At 31.7% G+C, this 22304-nt stretch overlaps 1 protein-coding gene across 1 annotated transcript in view; it reads left to right on the top strand.

Moving 5' to 3' along the window:
- LOC129004133 (hemicentin-2-like) overlaps positions 1-22304 on the top strand; it is a 275956-nt gene that overhangs the window by 246797 nt on the left and 6855 nt on the right. Inside the window, exons 2-4 of the mRNA XM_054432566.1 lie at positions 15052-15078; positions 16288-16442; positions 17077-17287. Of these exons, the coding sequence (XP_054288541.1) occupies positions 15052-15078; positions 16288-16442; positions 17077-17287 (393 nt within the window). The remainder of the gene's footprint in view (positions 1-15051; positions 15079-16287; positions 16443-17076; positions 17288-22304) is intronic.

The raw sequence follows: 22304 nt of genomic DNA, 5'->3' as shown, positions 1-22304 counted from the left end.
ATTTTATAGTTTAAATTACAATCATTATGGGCAGCTCCACGGTATCGGCCAGATGAATGACAATGATCACGTACCCTATCAAAATATAGGGGCTTTTCACAAATGTGACAATGCGTTGAGTTTTGGAAAGATGCCTCTTGTTCAGGAGTCATTACAAGAGGAATATATATCGCCATTTGACTTTTAATGAAGTCATAAGTCTCAAACAACCTTTTGAAAAACACGTCCATAACATTTTCGCCACTGTATAACTCTTCAGAAATAATCTTAGAATCTCTCACTACAACAAATGCAAATCCAGATGGAGTATGATTGTTTGAGTTTATAAAACATTCAAAATCTGCATAAATCACAAATGGGGCTTTAAGTTGATATTTATAGTTTTTAAATTGTAATGTATCTTGTTTAGACATTTCCACTCGTTGGGCATCAAAGTTTTTACAATATGTTATATGACGCTCCAATTTATCATTAGTGTAAAAATGTTGTAAACACAGCTTACAAAAATGCTTCTTATGGTCGTGTTTTGTAGACCGCAGCATTAACCTATTAAAATCACGAATTAAACAATAATGTGATTTACGACCTTCTTGTAATAATAATAAATCTACATGAGTATTACTATTCAGTTTAGTTGTTTTTAATGGATATATACATGTATCATCTTCAACCCCAAATACATTAACACTTATATTATTTTGTTTTTCAAATTTATCTATATCAGCTAATTTCACAGGATACTTTATGTTTGACATATTCAGCTGACTTTCATGTGGTACATAATTGGAGACTCTATTAGCATTTTCATTAGAGTTCCTTGGATATAAAGCTGCTAATACCGACCAAAGAAAGCATTTATTATCATCATTTTTTATATTTAAAACTGCATGTTTCGATTTAATACTCTCTGGTGTAGGTATATATGACTTTGGAGTTAGGGGCTTATACTTGTAAACATGTAACTGCCAATATTTAGTATGGTCATATATCCATCCACTACCTTCCGCTTGATATTTGTGCATGGAAGCATCAATCTTTAAAAGTGCATTTTCAATTTGAGGCTTTAAATCTCTCTTCTCAATAGTTAAGGTAGTAAGGCTTCTAAAATCTGCAATACATTCTTTTTCATTGACTAATTGTCCATTTTGATCCATTGAATATTTTATAAATTTGATTCTCCTTACTAAAGTCCATTTTATCGGCAGAGGACAAGACTGAAGAGTATTTTTAAGGTCAGCTCTAATCGATTCACCGACAAATTTAATCATTGTATATGGACATTTGATACAAGAATTGGCGTGTCTTTTAAAATGTCCAACAACATTCGTTTTACAGAAATTACAAGTCTTGTGATTTTGTAATATATGTGATTTTAAAGCCGCGTTATTATCACAGATTAAATTGCAAACTTTACACAGTTTCACCTTCATTTGATGAATTACCTTGTAGTGGCGAATGAGGTTACTTTTGGTGGAGAGCGACACGGAGCAGTGTTGACAGGTGGGCCTCATGGTCCAGAATGAAATATCACCCGAATGTCACTTCTATTTATAGATTTTTCAAAAATTTAAAAAAATTTTAACCAGAAATTGTGAAATTTTCAAAATTTTTAGCTAGAAATTAAAAAAATTTAAACAATTTAACTAGAAATTACTTCAACAGGAGGTCACCCACCCAAGGCTTAATCAAGAACTACCACTAGAGACGAGAAAACTGACCATGAGTCGGGAGCGAGAAGCCTGACCATAGGTCGGGAGCATGACCGGGAGCATGCCATGAGCCGATTTCGCGTACAAACCTCGCACTGTTAAGTTGATGATTTTGTGAATATACATGCGAATGGATGTGGGTTTGAAATAGTAATATAGTTGTACAATGGTATTGAACATTAATATAGGCTTGTATTGGTCGAGAGCAGGATTTTTGGAATTAGTGGCTAAAAAAAGCTCACCATTTCCAGACATGTTTTTCAGTATTAAAAAAGTAGACAATTTATATAGGGGTGTATAGGTCGAGAGCTGGGTCTTTAAAAAAAGTGGCCAAAAAAAACTCTTCCATTTTTTTCTCATTTTTCCCCTATAAAAAGTGCTCTAAAAGTGCCTCTAAAACGCCGAAAGTGGGGTCATATTCTGGTATTATATCTACTCTAAATTTACACTTGTAAGGGTCAATAAATATAAGAAATAGCTTTTTAGCTTAATATCAAATATATTTATGGGGAATAAGTAAGGAATAAGGTTTGACAATTATATAGGGATATTTAGGCAAAGATCAGGATTTTTGGTTTTGGTGGCCAAAAAATGATCCCCATGTTATTCTTATGGGGAAAACGTGCCTAAAGTGATGTCTCTTTGCCATATTGCCTCTACTACCCACCCAGACTTAAAAGTCAAAAAATTCCACAAAAATCCTTTCTTCATATAGGCTACAATGTATGTAATGAATAAACATGGTAACCTAAAACAAATCAAGTTAATAGGCTACTTGCATTTGGTTTAAAAACACTATACTTTAGTATTATGGAATATTTCTGAAATAAAATACGTGTAAAAGAATAAATCTTTTATTGAAATTGATGAGAGTTAAAATCCCTCACCACCCCAAACCTTGCCCTCACTGAAGCAAAACCTGTAGACAAAATGAAAACCGTTTACATCTAATAATCCCTTAAATATTTGTAATTTATTCCCCATTCAAATAGCATTAGGCTTAAATTGTACTAATGTTTGCTATAGGGAAGGTAATAAACTCTGTCTTTTAGTATAATGATAATTAAGAATCCGGCAACAAATTAACAAATTTTCCAAGTTCGATCAAAATAAACAAAGTTATTCTCCTCTAAAATGACGTGGGATGTTTCGATTCAGATTTTGTCTTTTCTCTATAACTACTAACAGTAAAAAACACATTAAATTGCCGTTACTAAATGATTTTAATTTTTGACTCTACAAAAATGTTAAGGGAAAATTGGGAGATTCTATGTTTTAAAGGTCAACATGAGAAAATCAAATTTTCAACCATATAAAATGAAAAAAAAAAACTATGTTTCCAGTGTCCGACTATGTTGGTTCATGATCTCGTAAAAATAAACATCGGTTTAAACGTTTGTGGCATACGTTCATAAAATCATATAATCATAATCTAAATCAGATAATTTTTACTCGAGTTTTCCTGCTAAGGGACACAGACATTGTTTGTTTATTCTACCTCTTCAGTCACACCAGTTCAGTTGCAATTACTCAGTAGATGTTGCATATTTAACACGACCCTGGATCACAGGAATTACACCGGTGTTTCAACGCCGGTGACAGCTTATGGTTTACCCACAATGCGGTTGAGTGATTTTAGTTGATAATAAACATGACGTTTGAACAGTTCTTAAACTCATATTATTTTATATGTACTATAAAATAAGAATATAAATTAAAATTATCTTAGTTTTTTTCGCATACCAACCAGTAAAAGTAAAATAGTTTAAATAAGTTTATCTATTATCAATCGTCCGGATAAAAACATTTATCTTTTTATCTTTTTTTGTAAAAATTTCCTTAAAAATAATTATGGGATTATTATTATGAAAAATGTTAAAAACACACCAATAAATATCCATAACACCTTCAACGTAATCATTACGAAAAAACAGTTTTGCTGTGGATCAAAAAAGGAAATTAGCTAAGAGAGCTTACTTTAAAACGAGAAAGATTTAAAAGATTTACTTAAATGAAAAAAATAAAAACATTTAGCTAAAAGTTATTATATTCTCAATTAACATTTGGATAGCGTTGGTTATTATCTTATAATTTGTTTAATAGTTGAAAAAGAATACATACAATTTCAATTACATTTCAATTTAATTTCATTGTATCAAATATATATACTGGGGGAATTTGGGTAAAATTAACAAAATGAGTTATTCATTAATTTAGTTTCCACCCATAAACCAAAAACAACAGTGTTAACAATCTAATATTGTGTCCAATATTTACTGTAGATGAATTGCGTTTGCTCTTGTTGATTGCCAACTTGCACTGAAGATTAAGTGAAAACGGATTGTTCCGAATGATTTTGTGTACTAAAACATCTTTGCAATCAGTGACATATATTTTTAAACATATAATTTATGGATTTATTTAACAATTAATTAAATGTATTCCTAAACTAATTAATTAATAATTTTGCCCGAGACGATGAAAGTTTACGTTTTATCACTTTTGCAGTTATCTTTGGTTTATTGTGTTCAAAAAAATATTATTAATGTTAATAATAATGTAATAATAATGGTGGTAATAATAATGTAGTTTATAAACAAAAACTAATATGCACATTTTAATGAAAAGGAATTTGTAAAAAACAATACATACAATTACTTTAAATTGTCGGCTAGCGTAAATAAACTATACCAAGTACTACTTTGCATATCTATCCGAGAAAATATGACTGCCTACACACAAGCAAAAAAAGTAAAGGTAATCTTCATCGCAAACTAAAATTAACAATTTAAGGATATTGTGTCGTATTTGTATATATTTATATGCTGTTCACTCGTTACTTTCCAAACGGGGGACCCAAAATTACAAAGGTGATTTTTATTCGGTACTAACTGAACGATTTAAAAACCACACAAAAAAAATATTTTAAATAGGGAGAGTATTTTAACAGCATATTGATTATATAGCGTATTTATTATAGCATATTCTAAACACACGCTTATCTATTGATAACAATTAAGTTCAGTAATTGAAAGTAGAATTTAGTATTTGTTTTATCTCAAGTACCTAAGTGGATGCAGCGTATAGGATATGTTTTCATTAATTGAAAAAAAACCTATTTTTACCTACCCGCAAAATCAATTTGTATTTTATCTTTCCACGATCTAGATGTTCAGGAAAGATATACTCGGTCAAAATTTGAACCTCAATGTTACCAATCGTAGGACCAATATTTGCGGAGATAGATTGTGTTTGCTATCTTTCATTGCCAATCGTGATCCAATTTCCACGGTGGACAATTAAAATCCAATAAGTAAGGATCGTCTTACGATTAGCTCTTTAAAAGGCTTTGTTGAATTGAAAAATCTTTCTGTTTATTAAATATTTTATAACATGAAACGGGTAACAAGGGCTATGTAGACCATTACCGAAATCATTATTTATATATGGAGTATTGTATTTAGTTGATTCTTTCTATCAAAATGTAATTAATGTAAACATATAAATACTCATTTAGCTTTATCATGATCAATAGAATTACACATTTGAACATTAGATGCTATACAAAATCATCTAATTGTTATTATTTAAAAGTGTAATCCATCATAAAAGAGAAAACTCATGCATCAATATTCTTAAAGACCTGGACATACAACTATTAAAGTAGATGCAATTAATAACAAATATTTGTAATAGCTACTGCTATAAACCAAGTTCATCTATTGCTCTTTTTTCTTTATGGAAAATATTTGTATTTTGTTTTAAATATTACATGAACGATATTATATATATATTACATGAAAAAGTGTTACTAAACTGAGCTAGTTCCACATGAAATTACGTGTTTGCTGTTATGTATTTACAATAAAGATTATAGCGTCAAGGCCGCTGAATGATATTTGTTTAATACACCCTATTTCGTTCTCAACTCTCAAGAAGCTTCCATGAAACCCAGTGATGCTGTATCAATTCAACTTTGTATTTATCTGCAAACGGAATGTGTTTGTTGGTGTTGATTGGCAACCCTGATTCTTGAACTAAAAATTCAACAAACGTTGGTCATGTTTTAGTTATTGGTTCCTATTGAAGTTTTGACAGTGAAAATAAAATATTGTATACACACATATATTGTATTAAGCTGGTAAAATTAAGGGATCTAGATACTTTTAATCAATCGTACGACTATCAATTCTAAGTAGGCCTTAAATATGTCACAGTTGATATTTTAACGATTTTATTTTGTTGTCTGGCCCCATAATAGTAGTTACAATAACAACCAATTGTCATGTTGTCGTACAATACAAAACAGCTCGAAAATAAATAAATGACTTCCAGTGAGGCTATTATTACTGGTATAATATGGCGCGATTGAAATATTACTCTGCTACAATACGTTGTGTGATTTTAATTCAGTACTCATAATGCGGATTACAGTAGTAGATTTTTATTGTGGTGTTCATTAATTCATAGTTAACGTTAAAATGAAGCCTTTCACATTTAAAACTATAAAAACAATAAACATGTTGTAAACAATAGTAGTTAGAGTAAACATGTTACAATTGCTGATTCAGTAGTAAGGTTATTTCAATGTAACTGGGGTACATTTGGCGAGCCAGAAGGCCAAATCGGTCAATTGAAACCACAGTGAATCTCCCTAACTGATGCAATAACGACAAATAAAGTCAATTATACGTCGGGTCGTGATGCTGCGACATGGGTGTTATTTAGGCTAACCACCGCTCTCTGTCAGTCAATACTCTTTTATTTGTGCTCCTCTATGCTTTTTCATCACAAAAGTAATTGCAGTTTATACAAAAAAAAATATGCTTTTAGGTTATGAGTAATGTTTATGTATACCCATTTTTACTATTTTGACAATTTAGGTTTAATTATTAATTAAGTAAACACTCCTTGATTGTTTTGCTATATTTTAGGATTTATTTAAGAAAATCATGATAAAGAAGACAAGTAAGCAAGTAAGCGTTAATTTATTCTTGTGTAAATTAAAATATAAAAAAATCAATGTTGAATTGTGTGATATTTCTTAATATGCAGCCTACATTGACACAACTAGATTTAATTCTTTTCATAGCTTAGTTGTAGGGGAGGAAATTGTTTTGGTAATATTCATCCATTTTCCTATTCAAAATATGTGGTATTGTAATAGCCTGAGTGGAAAAGAAAGCTGACAAAAAATACCACTTGAAAACAGGAAAAGGTTTCTGTCCAAAACGAAATAATTTATCCATTACCAAACATTCTCTCTAGGGTCAAATCGAACCACAATAAATCCCTAGCCATGTTAAACTGCATTTAAGCGTATCGTAAAAGTAATGCCTCCATTATGATTGCAAATTTCATCGTAGTTATTTTTCTGTTATAAGTATTATAAAATAATGTTTATATAGTTTTATATTAGAAAATTTAATAAGTATAAATAAATAAAATGCTTGATGGATAATTTTAAAAAATCAGTCAAATGAAAAATTAACTATTCAAAACGGTTTTAAAATAGATTAAGGTCGTAAATAGGTCGAAAATTCTACCAAAATGAATGTGCATGGTTAAAAATATTTACCCCACGCTGTAAAAATAACCACGTTATTGGAATTTCTTCCATTTGTTTTAATTTTCTGTTTATATATCGTTGTTATTTCGTCACCAGCTGGCTACCTATAAGACCGATGTTATTTTCCTAAATTTTTTAAAATATTTTGTTTTGTTTATTTTTGAGTTCAATTTAATTTATAAAGGGATTCTGCTCTTCTTCAGGAAAATATATTTCCAACAGTATGCGTAGATTTTCCCTGCGATGCTCACGAGCTGATAAAAAATGTTTTAAAGAAACATGCTTGCCCATTAATTTATAGGAAGGATACCTAACTATCAACGATCAGCATACTTTTGTTGATTGTAAACATGATTTATAAGTATTCATTTGTACATATTACTCCATCTCGAGAAACATATAAAAACTTAAAATAATCTTCAACGTTTTTATAAGTATGGAACGACTCTACAATTTTACTTATCAATTGTTTTGATTCAAATATGCGTATTTAGCATAAATAAACAAAAAAGGTTATTCTCAGTAATGTCCATTGTAACCAATACTGTATTATGACTTGTATTATAATATGTGCTTGTATTATAAATATTTTTGTTAATTACTCTATCAAATGACAATAAGATTTTCTCTAGGGATATCGACTGGATTTTAATTTAATTGCACAAAATATAAATACGTTTTCTATTCCTATTACAATATGTGATGAAAATAATAAATTGCATATTTGGTGCATATATGGTACAGTATTGATGTTTACAAAATAATATAAATATTTAAACACAACTGTAACTACAGGCTGTACATATCCACATAGACAGTGCGCACAGTCTTTACCATTAGAGTGTCCTGTATATTAGCTTTTCCATCGAAATCTACGACCACTTCACTGAAATTAACCATTAACATGGCATGCATTACTATTTACGACACTGTTCCATATCCATTCCTAAAAAACAGTTTACTGTTAGCCTGTAATAGTATGTAATGGAATTGTATGGAGTTGCTGACTTCAGTAATGTTTTAGATTTATAACGGTAGTCTAAAAATAAACAAAACTACTAACTTATAAAATTAAGAAGACCAACCAATCTATCCAACTAAGGTCTAATTTACGTCATAAGCATTGGGAAACACCCTATTGACCACCAAAACAACCTACTTATCCTTAAAATAAGGTAAATTATTACAGCTTAATTGCCTTGTATCGTCCGATTCCCTTAATTTGTACAAGACAAACTTAAAATATATACTCTCCGCATATATTAATACATTCTATTCAGGCTAATTCAAACTATGGTTCTATAGCTATGTTGTCTAAGATTTTAGAAATTTCTGCTGAAAATGTGTTTTACACATGCAGTAAATTGTACATTGTGAACAAAATGTAACCAAAAAGGGAATGCTATCATTTATACACAAAAAAACAATAGCTTCATATTTAATACAAAGTAAATTGTTATTGTTGGATTTGGAAAGTCAACTATTACAACATCACACTCGTATAAGACATTAGCAATTCGCAATGTTGCAAAGAGGTCAAAGTATATACAGCGTGACAAACAGTAAAGGGTTCATACTACGGACCATTCTACAAAGACAATAGTTTATTCAATGGTTGAATATCCAGCTAACTGACTACCTAAACTACACTACTATTCCCTCGAGCTTTAGCTCCGTGTCATTTAATGCTTCAGCTCCATCTTGAACTCCAGCCACACGTTGTTCAATGCAGTATTTTGTATATAAACCAAAGCTGAACACATTTTAAACTATAGGCTTGGAATTTTTGAATACGCTAACTATAGGCCAGTTGTGTAAGATTGTTCAGCTTAGTGTTATTGGGTTTTTTGTGTAAACTGCAATGCTATGAGGTTACTGGGTGATCCTTAGTAAAATACTTCGATAATATTATCGCTTATGTAATGAAAAATATTTCATAGTAAGAGCTTCACTTGATTTAAATCCGATTCAATGTTGGCGTAATTGACGGATCAGTAATTTACATCAAACCAATACATCCGTTGAAAATTAAAACCAATTACTATCAAAATAATACTCACAAAAATAATCATGCATATGTTAATAATAGCCGACCCAAACGAATTAATATTAAAACAAATACAAATTTTAATCACGATTATTTTATAATGTAAATCCGTTTACCCAGGGCAACAAACACGTTATTATTTTTGGAAGTTTACCATTCAAAAATTGTTGTAGTAATAAGTCAACTTTTACTCCAAATATGTTATAATTTAAAAGTAATTGAGCGAATGACAAAAATGCATAAAATAAGGGATGCATTTAAATTAATGAAAAACTCCTACTTGTTTACAGGTGAGGGCGGCTAAAGGGATGAAACTTTTTCACTAACGAGTTTTCTTGAACAGTCCAGGCTTCACTTCCTTCTAGATCATATTATATTGTTTAGAAATACTATTTAATTTTTTCTGCTAAAAACTAGTTTATAGCCTATAAAATGACATCAACTAAATGTTGAAAGGCAACAGTAAATATTTAATTAAATATCATTTTGTGTTTACCTTTGTAGAATTTACAGTTTAGTCGTACTTATGCCTAAAATGAGGCGTTTACTGAATTGGAATGGTAGTTTGAAAGCGTAAAAAGCCGTCTACAATTTTGATTGGTATTGGCGTTAATGTAAAAGAAACAAAGTGAGTTATCCAAGTATGCTAAATACTTGGAAACTGTAAGGGCTTAGTTCTAAGTTTGTAAATACTGACAGTTTGCATCACAAGAAATGTCGTGGTAGGGAATGGTCAGCGATAAGGATGTGAGGCATGTTCAACAAACATTTGTGAACGTTCCGAAAATATAATTGAAGCTAGGTAAACTCCTTATTATGCACTTAAACTTAAAATGATTTTTTATACTTTGAATTATCTCATCGCTTTTTAAGTGGAAAATACAGGTCTTATAGTTGTTTGAAGTTGTACAGTTTTTTATAAACGCCTTGTATATCTAGTGTAGGAATACATTAATTGGAATAAGTAAAGATGGAAATGATTTACGTGCACGTTTTCATTAGACGCAGCCACATGGCGCGACTGTGCACAGTTCAATATCACAGTCACAGCCTTAGTTAAGTTATAACCCACTTAGAGCTCGTAGCTGTGACAGGAAATAGTGATTTCGTAAAATATAGGTTACATTTATCATTTAGAGAAAACAGAACAACTCCGAACGCTTAAGTATTTTATAAGTACCGTCAGCTAAGTATAGATAATTTGTATTTACACTTTTACATATTTACGCCATTAATTCTGAAATAACGTAATGAAGGTAACCTTTTAATAACAGATAACGGTCTTACAATTAATTTTAAAATATATAGAAACAAGATTGGCCTTAAAATGTTTGTTAATCTTTAAAATGAAAACTCTTTCATGTTAAAATACTGACAAAATACGTTTCATCAACTTAATTCACTGCAAATCATCATATTCATATAATTATGAGTATTCATCATAAGGTTAAAATTTACACCACCGAAATATGTTATAGGTATCTTATAAGTATATTCTAAAAACTACGTAGTATTTGAAGTATCTTACTTTTACACCAGCTACCTTTTCTCTACCTTTGTTTTTCTCGTAGAGTTATTTGATATTCTGCAAGCAAATGAAACTGGTTCTGATTGGCAAATATGGCGAACTAAAGCAGTGTTATAAACCAACGATATAAACAATTGCAATTCGTGTAATCACACTGTTATATTAATCAGCTAATGACCTAATTACAACTTTTATTTCAAATATGAGTAAGAAAATAAAAACAGTTTGTCTACAATGTTAAAAGAGAATCTTGTTTAGAGCCGAACCGAGTTTTTAAATTTGAACCGATAATTTATTTTATTTTATTTACAGTATAGTGTTAACAAATAAAAAGAATATTGTTCTATATTATTTTTTTTCACAAACCCCTTTAAGGGTAAAGTTAATTGTAATATATTTCTATCGAACAAACCGGTACATCACAAGTTATAATTGTAAAACATTGATTATATAGCGTTGGTATTTTTGTTGTAGGTTTTAAAAATAAATGTATTATTATTATCGTTATGTCATTGTTCTTTTAACAATATTTATAGTTAAACTAGCATATGAATATAGTTTTAACCACATTATAATAGTCAGTAAGTTTTAAAATAACTTTTAAGTAATGCGTGTTAAAATGGTTTTTGCGTATTTATGTAAATACGTATTTGTAAATACGGTATGTATTTATGTAAATGTATTTATGTAAATACGGTATATGTCAGAATTTTATGTTATCACCACCATTGCAGTATTTATTAAACAAAGAATAGTTCAAAATGTCTATCGGTAAATAATTATAGTTAATAAGTTGTGCATTGTTGCAAATTGTAATAACCTATTTAGTTTATATTTAAAATACAATATATTGTTGAAGTGATGAGAATAACATTTAACTATAATATGGAGCAAGATTTCTAAACTTAACTTAATTAAGCTACATTTTTTATTCAAATAAACATCTTTAAACCGATTAAGGGACGTCAATGAAATATACTGAATCATTAGGGTGTTTGAAATACCTACAACCATAGATGAAGTAATAACGATGTACATTTTACAAAGCTTCTCCTTAAGCAATTTAATCTCCAGCCCATTTTGCATTGAAGCGAATTCGATGCAATCCCTAATATTCTTATTAGACTTGGCTTAGCAATATGAACAACAAACGATTTCCATTTTAATTCCCGGTATCCAAAAAGCATCCGATTGATGGCTAAGAGTGTAATTAAAAGAAAATACAATTTCCTTGTAATTTGCAGTTTATGTATTTATTGGCCAATCTACAAGCAATCAAGATGGTGGTTATTGCCTTCCAGGAAAGAAGTCAAACTCTAGACCTTGTGCGTTTTCAAATGATCAAAAATCACCCCCACCTTAAAAGATGGATCATATTTCACCGACAGCAACTTATGCAGCACTCCAAATGCAGTATAATAAATATGTTGTTTGATTGAAATATATACAAAAAAATACAAAAAATGTACTAATGTCAAGTCGTACTGTTTTAATAAATATACCTTTTGTGTTGGTTACGATATAAAATATTATGAAACGTTACGTAAAAGGATATTTATTTTAAGTAACATATTCTCTATGTAGAGCAGTCTTTAGCTACGATAACGTATAAACAACATCGTTAAGAAACTACAAGGTAACAAAAAACAAGAACATGTTTACAACTGTTGTAGCTGTTCCTTTTTCTTCAGCTTCGTTTACCGTAATCACACTGCAGGGCAGCCATAGTCGTTTGTAAATACGGTCAGCGCTCACCAATTTAGAACAAGTCCTTCCCTGATTTTATCGTTGCATCTATACTATCATGACCTAATAGACTCTACGCTAAAGCAAGCAAACAATATAAATTATAAAAAAATGCTATAACTGAAATTACTTTGAAAGGCTGGCATTAAAATAGTTTTATTAATAATACGTATTTGAATTTTCAGATAAATAAGTTACAATATTTACTTTAAATTGGATCAAAATGTTTATTGAAAAATATATAAACACAATGTTTACTGAACCATTACTGAAGGTTTTACTGAACACACACCCAAAAGAACAAACCAATAACAACAGTATAGATGATTCTTCATATGTGATGAATTTCTGAAAGTATTTTAACACTGCTTATGTTGGCAAGTGTGTGCAAGCGTATGTCCATCCAAGAAGCGTGGTCTAGGTAAAGATCACTACTGTCACAAATTTGTTGTTAGAGTAGATTTATTTTACAATATTAAGACCATTAATGCGTTGAATTTTTTCACAGAATTTCCATGTAAATTTAGATTGAGATATATATATACAGACTGTCCCAAAAGTCCCGGACCGGTTTAATATTTTCTAAACTACAACAGATAAATCAATAAGATTTTGTACATCAACACTACACCTAAAAATCTACTTTTTTAAGGAACTATAAATTTTCTGTCATACCATGGGGACGTCCCGCAAGGAGTCAGAAGGAAATCTTAAATAGAAGCATAGGTTGATATGCACATCAAATTAAAGACCTTTACTAGCAGAATATAATGCCGCAAATTTGAACTCAAACGGATAACTGAATAAAAAATGACAGCCGTTCAAAGATTTCTTGAATCCGCCATTTTGAATCTTTGAACGACTGCCATTTTTTACTCAGGCGTTCTTTTGAGCTTGAATTTACGGCATTGTAATCTACTAGTGAAGACCTTTAATTTGATGTGCATATCGACCTATGCTTACGTTAACAATTTTTTTCCGATTCCTAGGGCTGTGCCCCCCCGAGGAGTAAGCGTATAATAGCAATGCAAATTAAATGAATCTTTGAACCACTGTCATTCTTGACTCGGTTGTCCGTTTGAGTTCAAATTTGCGGCATTATATTCTGCTAGTAAAGACCTTTAATTTGATGTACATGTCAACCTATGCTTCTATTTAAGATTTCCTTCTGACTCCTCGCGGGACGTCCCCATGATGTGACAGAAAATTGATATTTCCTTTAAAAAGTAGATTTTTAGGTGTGATGTTGATGTACCAAATCTTATTGATTTATCTGTTGTCGTTTGGAAAATATTAAACCGGTCCGGGACTTTTGGGACAGTCTGTATAATGAGGACTCTCCCAAACTTATTATTTACTAAGTGGGTAAGAAGGAGTGGATAAGGAAGAACTCACAGACCGTGTTTGTGATCCCTTATGTCGCTGTCGCTAGAGTCGTGTTGTTTACACAATTTTAGGCACCCAGCTAGGGTATATATGACTGTTAAAAATTATATCTTTATATAATATCAATACATCGTAATAAATTATTATATTTTACTTAGATCCAGATTCAGACTCTTTATTGACCACCAAATACATCCAGTACAACAGGTATTGTCATGCTACATTTAAACATGCAATTAAACCCAATACAAAACATAATATCCATGCCAAAAGGTTTGCAGATGATATTATTGTAACATGCATAGCAGAAACTAACCAACTTAATAATGAATTAATACAAAATAGATCATCAATAACAAACACTGACACTGTTAAAGAAGGTGTAAAAGAAAATTTGAGAAAACAGGCAAATTTCTGTGGGAAAATAAATTGAATAAATAACAGTAGCCCTAGTAAAACATGAACAGCATGCAAAACTCCAACCTAAAATGCCTAAACCCCGAGCATCAATTCTCTCTGTATGGATTTCAATTGTTGAATTTAGACAAGCTTAGCCGAAAGTTATATTTAAATAAAACTAACCCATTATAGTATTATGTACCCATATTTCGACCATGTTAAATAACGGAATATCAGTATAAGTTTCACGAACTGAGATACGCTGCGATAATCATGGGTGGAGCAACAGTTGTATTTGCGACAGTAATAGCACTGTATTATGTCGTATGGACAGTAATGGATGGGTCATATCCAGGGTCATTACCATTATTGTGCACTACCCTGTCAGCCGGATTATCGAACTCTATGGCCACTTTACTCAAATTAGCCATTAACAAGACCTGCGTTGCAATTTGCGATGTGTTTTCCGATAACTTTCACATAAAGTTTATCTTGCTGTACTGTTTCATTTTTAATTGTCGATTGAATTTTTAGGTCATACTACGATATCCATATGGAGTAAGAAAATCCATGTCCACCTTAAACACTCATCTGGTTATGTGCAGCAATAAACTTAAGCTGACCCTTTGAGGTATTATATTTAACTAACTGGCATTTTCTTTTGCAGTTCACTCAATGGAACTCACCCCTAAACGTAAGTACTATTTGTTATACTTATCAGAAAACAAGAGGAAAAACTTACGACGTTATTGTCAGTGTATCTGATAAAGAAATAATTAAACAACGACCAACTTTTAATTTCATTAAGTTATTGACTCTATGTTTTGTATAATAAATAAAATATGTGTTTAGTAGTTAATTCTAATTTACTTTGATACTAAGATGATTCTAAGTGCAAAACGTTTAACACAATTAAACATTTTATGCGTACAGCATTTTAATTTTGTTCTTTCAAATGTGATTTAGGACGGTAAAAAATCTTAATTACGTATAATTATTGGGATATTGATTCACGAATCATTTGAAAAAATTCAACAGGAATGAAGATAAAATGATATATTTTATTCTGCCAATACTAATTGGAAAAATAACCATTCCATTCTACATAGCGAACATTTCGCAAACAGGATAAAGTCGGGACGAAATAAACCCTTGTAAAGCCACCGATATTAAAGGGATCTGTTAGCGAAAACCTCCTTAAACAATTAATATGTTGAAGCTTTGTTAACCCATGCATACGTTCAATAGCAACTGCCAGTATCTCCAATGCTCTTTGTTACTCTTTGTATTTAATATTCCTTTAATTAAATGCTAAACGGAACCACCGACTGGGGTGGCATGCGGTCTCTTTTATTGCCATATGGTACTTTTAACAGCTTCCGTGTTTAATATAAGGCGGTTTATTGTTCACGCGACATGAAATCCATTTTGCAATTATTACAATTTATGTTTAACGGTAATTTATGTGGAAAGATGTTGCCACAATAACAATTTGTGGTTAGCAATATTTCATTTTAATCTGCCTTAGTTATATTTTACAGTCGAGTGCCAATACAAATACATTAAAGTTTTCTTTAAATTACTTAACCATTTACTAGATCAACTTTAACTGTTTTCAATTGCTATAACTCATTTTCCAAACCTCTACCATTGTAGACATATCGCATTTTAAAATTTCCTTACTTGACTGTGGTGCAAATTGCTTTTTGAGTACCCTTTAACACGGTAAGTTATAGAGTTAAATCCTTGTTAAAATATAGGTACCAACATATTTTGAATTTACCAGGAAAACTGTACTTAATTTTTTGTAAGTATTAAACACATTAGAAGGTAAGAATTTGAGAAAATTTAAACAATTGATTATTAGTACTATTGGCTTTCATTGTTGAGCATTATGTTGCAGCCCTCAGTAGGAATTCGTCACACAAACACAGCAAGAGGTTCTCAGGCCTCTATACGGGTCCCTACTTCGACTCTTCTACCAGCAATAACATCACAACACAACTGGGGGCCCATGCATACCTGCCGTGCAAGATCAAACAGCTGGGAAACAAATCAGTAAGTTACCTCGATAATTTACAACTCATTTATGCTGTGTGTTGGTCACTAAAACAAATAAAACACTAATTCAAAGATGTAACCTGAAACCATATCATGTCTTTGTAATCATTATTAACGAAAGTGTAAAAAAAATCATAAGCTTTAATGAAAGTGTAAAATTATAGCAAACATTTGTTTTGGCATTTTTGAAAAGCTGTTATAGACTTACGTTACATCAACAAGGATTAAATTATAATTGAAACACCTATGTTTCACTTAGGCGAGGTGACAGTTTAAATCCTCCTATAATTGTACCTTATTTGTACCGTCACTTATAATATGTTAAATATATACTATAAGTTAAAAAAAACTTAGAAGGCTACTTGTTCAATACCTTCATTAGTAGGTATTCAACATACTATAATAGACTGAACTGAAATCACCTGTGATGGCAAAATTGTGACAAAATTATACTCTTTTTGGCTGATCCACGTAGGCACTTTAGTAATCCAGCTTAAAGCAATAGGGAAGTATATTACACAATCATCCTTAACACCAACAAGGAACTGTGTCTGTTGGAGGTTGGGAGTGTGTAACATTATATTACAATCCTTAACACCAAAATGACCGCTTGTGCCTGTGTCTGTCGGAGGTCTCCTGGGTGAGGAAGAGGGACTCCCACATCCTGACGGTGGACCGCTACACGTTCATCGCCGACGAGAGGTTCCAAGCGTTCCTGGTGGAGGCGACAGACACGTGGACATTGCAGATCAAGTACGTCCAGGCGAGGGACAGAGGACAGTACGAGTGTCAAGTCAGCATGGAGCCCAAGCTGAGTCACGTGGTCACCCTCAATGTTGTTGGTGAGTAAACGTGACACTCGTAGGAAAATGTTTGTTATTAAATCTTCATGACCTTATGTTTTTACCGCTCTTAGGCAAATACTGAGATTCGTGTTATTTGGTGTCATGTTAACTACGTGAAAGGGCTGTTAATCGTCTATGTACATTTAAAGGAGTTGTAAAACGCTTAATATTTACTTTAGTTAAATATTTAACAATAGGGAAGCAAGCTTAGAAGTGACTGGAAACACATTTGCCCTTTTGTTATATTTATGCTGCCGATGGTTTAAATACAAAGAGCGGAATGTCAACACTTGCAGAAACACTGTCTTGACCAATTAAAGTTAAGTTCTGGCTTGGAATGCGTTTTCTCAGATAATTTCTTCTATAAATCAAACCTTAAATCTTTGATTTCAATTAAAAGTAAACACTAAGGTCAGCGCCAAGCTAGTAATACCTATTTAATTCTTTTAGTCTATGGTAAAACGCAAAGCGCCCACCAACAAGTTATGTTTCATGGTTTGCCTCTGGTACTCTAGGTATCTGCAGATATTGGAAGTGTAGGGCTTCCATTAGGCCGAATAAAGGGCGTACTTGCATTGTGACTATACAGGGTGAGTTTTAATTGTCCCCCCCCCAACTTTTTTCTACATTTTTTTAAATATCAATCCCAGACCACTTCCAAACATTGTTGGGTAGTAAGTACTTCATTTTGACAAGGTGGTCATTTCCGGCTGCCATCTTGGATCCGCCATATTGGATGCAAAATATTTTTTTCAAATGTAAAGGTGAGGTTGTGACCCATTATTTCGAACTAGATTTTTACCCTGATTACAATGCCGCAAACCGTTTTTAAAAATCTTCATTCGTTCTAAAGTTATGAGGCCTTTTTTAAACTTTATTTTTAGCCCATTTTAACATTGTGCTTGTACAAACTAAGACCATAATCTCAAAATAGTGCTACATAAAGATAAGTATACACTACCAGTCATTGCCAACCTATTTCTACTTGGTTATGAATGATGTATTTTTTCGGCCGCCATCTTGGATCCGCCATTTTGAAATGTGATAAATTATTTTAAATATAAAAGGGGTGTTGTGACCCATCATTTCGGATTACTTTTTTAAGCTGAACTCAATTCTATGGTCCATTTTTCATTTTCATATTTTGATTTTGAAATATTAACATTTTTAACAAAAATATTGCAATGTTTTATAAATAAAACTTGATAACAAAAAATGGATTGTGGCATTGAGTTTAGCTTTAAAAAGTAGTTCAAAATGATGGGTCACAACACACCCTTCATATTTAAAATAATTTATCCCATTTCAAAATGGCGGTTCCAAGATGGCGGCCGAAAAAAATATATCACTCATAAATAAGTGGAAATAGGTTTACAATAACTGGTAGTGTATACTTATCTTTATCTAGCACTATTTTGAGATTATGGTCTTAGTTTGTAAATGCACAATGTTAAAATGGGCTAAAAATAAAGTTTTAAAAAGGCCTCATAACTTTAGAACGAATCAAGATTTTTAAAAACGGTTTGCGGCATTGTAATCCGGGTAAAAATCTTGTTCGAAATAATGGGTCACAACTCCACCTTTACATTTGAAAAAAATATTTTGCATCCAATATGGCGGATCCAAGATGGCGGCCGGAAATGACCACCTTGTCAAAATGAAGTACTTACTACCCAACAATGTTTGGAAGTGGTCTGGGATTGATATTTTAAAAAATGTAGAAAAAAGTTGGGGGGGGGGACAATTAAAACTCACCCTGTATAGCGTTACAGTAATGGATGCCAAAAATGGGATGTAAATGTTAAGTCTTTACTGGCGCCCAGTGATAAGCCATTTATACCCACAAGAGTTTGAGCAGTCCACTCCGTTACAGTTATTCCGTATTAAATAGGAACCAATTTGCAACCTGCATCATAGGTTTATTATGTACCAAATGACAAATAAATGGGCCATTGAGATTTAGCAGAGTTAAAATAGCATTACATAAGGGAACGAAGTTGGTTTTTTAGCGAATTTCCCTATAGGGAAGTAGCTATTACCGTAGGTCTCATGGTAAGACTTAGGCCCGGGACCGATTTACTTTTTCATTTTGATGTCCCCAGAGGCCAAAAACACCACTCGTTCAAATTTTTATATATGTATATATATATATATATATATATATATATATATATATATATATATATATGTGTCCGTGAACACGATAACTTGAGTAATTTTTATCCGATTTTGATGAAATTTGGTTTGAAGGTGTAAGGCGGGATAAACTTGAATGAGTTCGCGATCCAGCATGATCGGACCATGGGAACAGGGTTTTATGGGGGGTTTTATGGGGTAAAAATTGGTTTTTCTCACTTTTGACCCTCAAAACACAAAATTTCCCAATTTTTCTCTAAACCTTCATAAAGAGCTTAAAAAAACAAACAATTCAGTATATCAAAGTGTTTTTGTACGGTTATTGGTTACGGAGAAAACTAAAAAAATGGTAAATTTAAAATTCCCATGTTATTCTTATGGAGAATATTGTAAAATGTTGTAGTTTGCTTGTTTATGGATATCTTTTGATCAAACTTGGCAAATATATTCATTTTATACTAAGCAATAATTATTTTACTTAAAACACACACTTTATTAGTTTCCTTGTAGCAGCAAACCTAGGTACTCGTTAAACCTAATGTTATTTAAATAGATCAATTGAAAATCAATTCAGCCAAATGGAAATTCGCTTAGGCGTCAGGTTTGCTGCGGCGGGGGTATATTATACTAGATTGAACACAGGTTTAATGCAGATACAGATCAGACCTGAGTAGGAGCCACGATGTTGGATTATAAAGTATTTATATCAAAGGTGGTTTGTTGTTGAACAAACTAGTTAGGATAATATTCGAGTTTGAGTGTTTGAAATGCACCACATACTTAAAGTATCCACAAAATAAATACATTTGTTATGTTTAAATACGCTAGGAATATGCACTCATTTATAACAAATTTATGTTAACTTAAAATCACTTGAAATTAAGCCACTGTAGTATTCGTTATTTACTATTCTGATGTAATTTTAAATACGATACATATGACAGTTTAGAGAAACAATAACAATTTGTAATTGCTTTTAAACTATTAAAAAAATTCTTAGCTACTTTTGATTAAATTACTATTAGCATAATGCATATTACTATTGAATTGAAGAACAAATTACAAGCCATGTATGAAAGCTAGTGTTTTAAACATTGTGTGTTACTTCATTTTTATTAATAACTTTTACAGGATAATTCACCTACGCATGCCTTTAACTATTATTGAAAAAAAGTATATTTATGCATAAATATGGGTTAAAAAACTATATTTATGCACAAATATAACGAACAATTGCTCTAAACTATTTTACAAACAACCTTTACAATATAATCCCACATTATTTTGATTCCATTACAAATATTATCTAAAACAACATTTCCTAGCTAAATTCATTTGTGCTAAATATAAATAACGGGAAAATGTTATTAAGAGAACGAACAAATAACAGCAAGACCCATTTTACAGCTATTAGTCCAAGTTTGATTGGATTTCCGTTGATAAATGTCCCAAAGAATGTGTGCGAACCGAACATATGAAGGGATCTCGTCCGCAGTCTGTTTGTGTAAGCAATGTTTGGAGGAACCGTTTAGGAACTTTTATTACTTTTTGGATTCATCTCCGACTACAACTGACGCATATCAAAGTTTTCTGAGAAACGGCAGTTGGGCTTGATAACATCCTGTCAGTTATGTCTGGCTGACTTCCCATATCTGCTAATGAGAGTTTGGAAAACACAAGTCTTAACGGCTGTTTACTTAACGTTAATATGATTACCTAATATTTGTGAATATTTAATTGACATTGTTTAGGAAAAGTTTCGTATCTTGAATTATTTTATTTTTGTATGTTAATACAATTACTCGTATATTTGATGACGCCAAACATTAATATAGGCTATATTGAAAAATATAAAAAATTAACATACCACTCATTTAAAATACTTGAAGTAATATTAGATAATTAGTATGGAATAAATTATTTCAAGATGGTGTTGTAAATGAGTCTTGTATTGAGAACAATGTTTTGATAATCACAATAGTAAAAACATCAGGAATAATAAACATTTAAAATAACATATGATTGTTGAGGAATGCAAATAGAAAATATATAACAGATTCTTCCGCACTGAGGAAGTGTTCAAGGCGTGTATCGTGTCGGTCGTTTGATCTTTCTTGATGTATGTCGTCGTGAAGGTGTTGGTCGATAATATACAGATGTACTTGTGTCTGGTTGATGACTGGTTGATGCCTGACTGGTGGATGAATGACTGGTAGGCGAATAACTGGTAGTGTTGAACGGAGGAAAAAATGTCAAGTCTGCATTTTCAATGTTTTCACTAAATTCTTTCTTTTTGGTTGAAGACTTTTTCCAGCTAGTTTTTTCTGACACATGTGTCTTCTGTGGATGATTTCGATCCTTTTCTGATTTCTTCTTACTTAGGTTGATTTGCAAGTGTCGTATCCATGTTCGACCCAAAAGAGGACTGTATCCGTCAGGAACAACAAATAACTGTTCGACGGTTGATGTCCCATTGCTTTTCACGCGTACTGAAGCAATGCCCAGCGGAGAAAGTAGCTCCCCTGTGTAAGAGCGAAATTTGACAGATGTTGGGGTTAAAGTGTCCATTGAAATGTTTAAACGCTTTAAGTCTCCTCTAGGAAGTAGAGTGTGGGCGCAACCTGAAGCAACCTCGAATTTTTGAGGGCGGTGATTAATAAGAACGGTCGTTATAAACTTATCAGTGTCTGACAGGTGTATGTCATGAATGTTTCCAACTTGACCTACGCCATATATATCATCAACATCTGACTCCACGGACTGGATATCATTATCTAGAATTAAGTTTTTGATTGATTTTGAACCACTTTGTTTAGATAGTAGGGACTTGATACATACCTTCGAAATGTGGCCCTTTTTGTAATAGGCATTACAGCGG

This window comes from Macrosteles quadrilineatus, unplaced genomic scaffold (genome assembly GCF_028750875.1).
Source record: "Macrosteles quadrilineatus isolate MER2022 unplaced genomic scaffold, UCM_ALF_1.0 Scaffold_9__3_contigs__length_116548681, whole genome shotgun sequence".
In the NCBI taxonomy this organism is placed as follows: Eukaryota; Metazoa; Arthropoda; class Insecta; order Hemiptera; family Cicadellidae; genus Macrosteles; species Macrosteles quadrilineatus.
The sequence above is the reverse complement of the archived record's forward strand: the minus strand, read 5'-3'. Positions and strand labels throughout refer to the sequence as shown.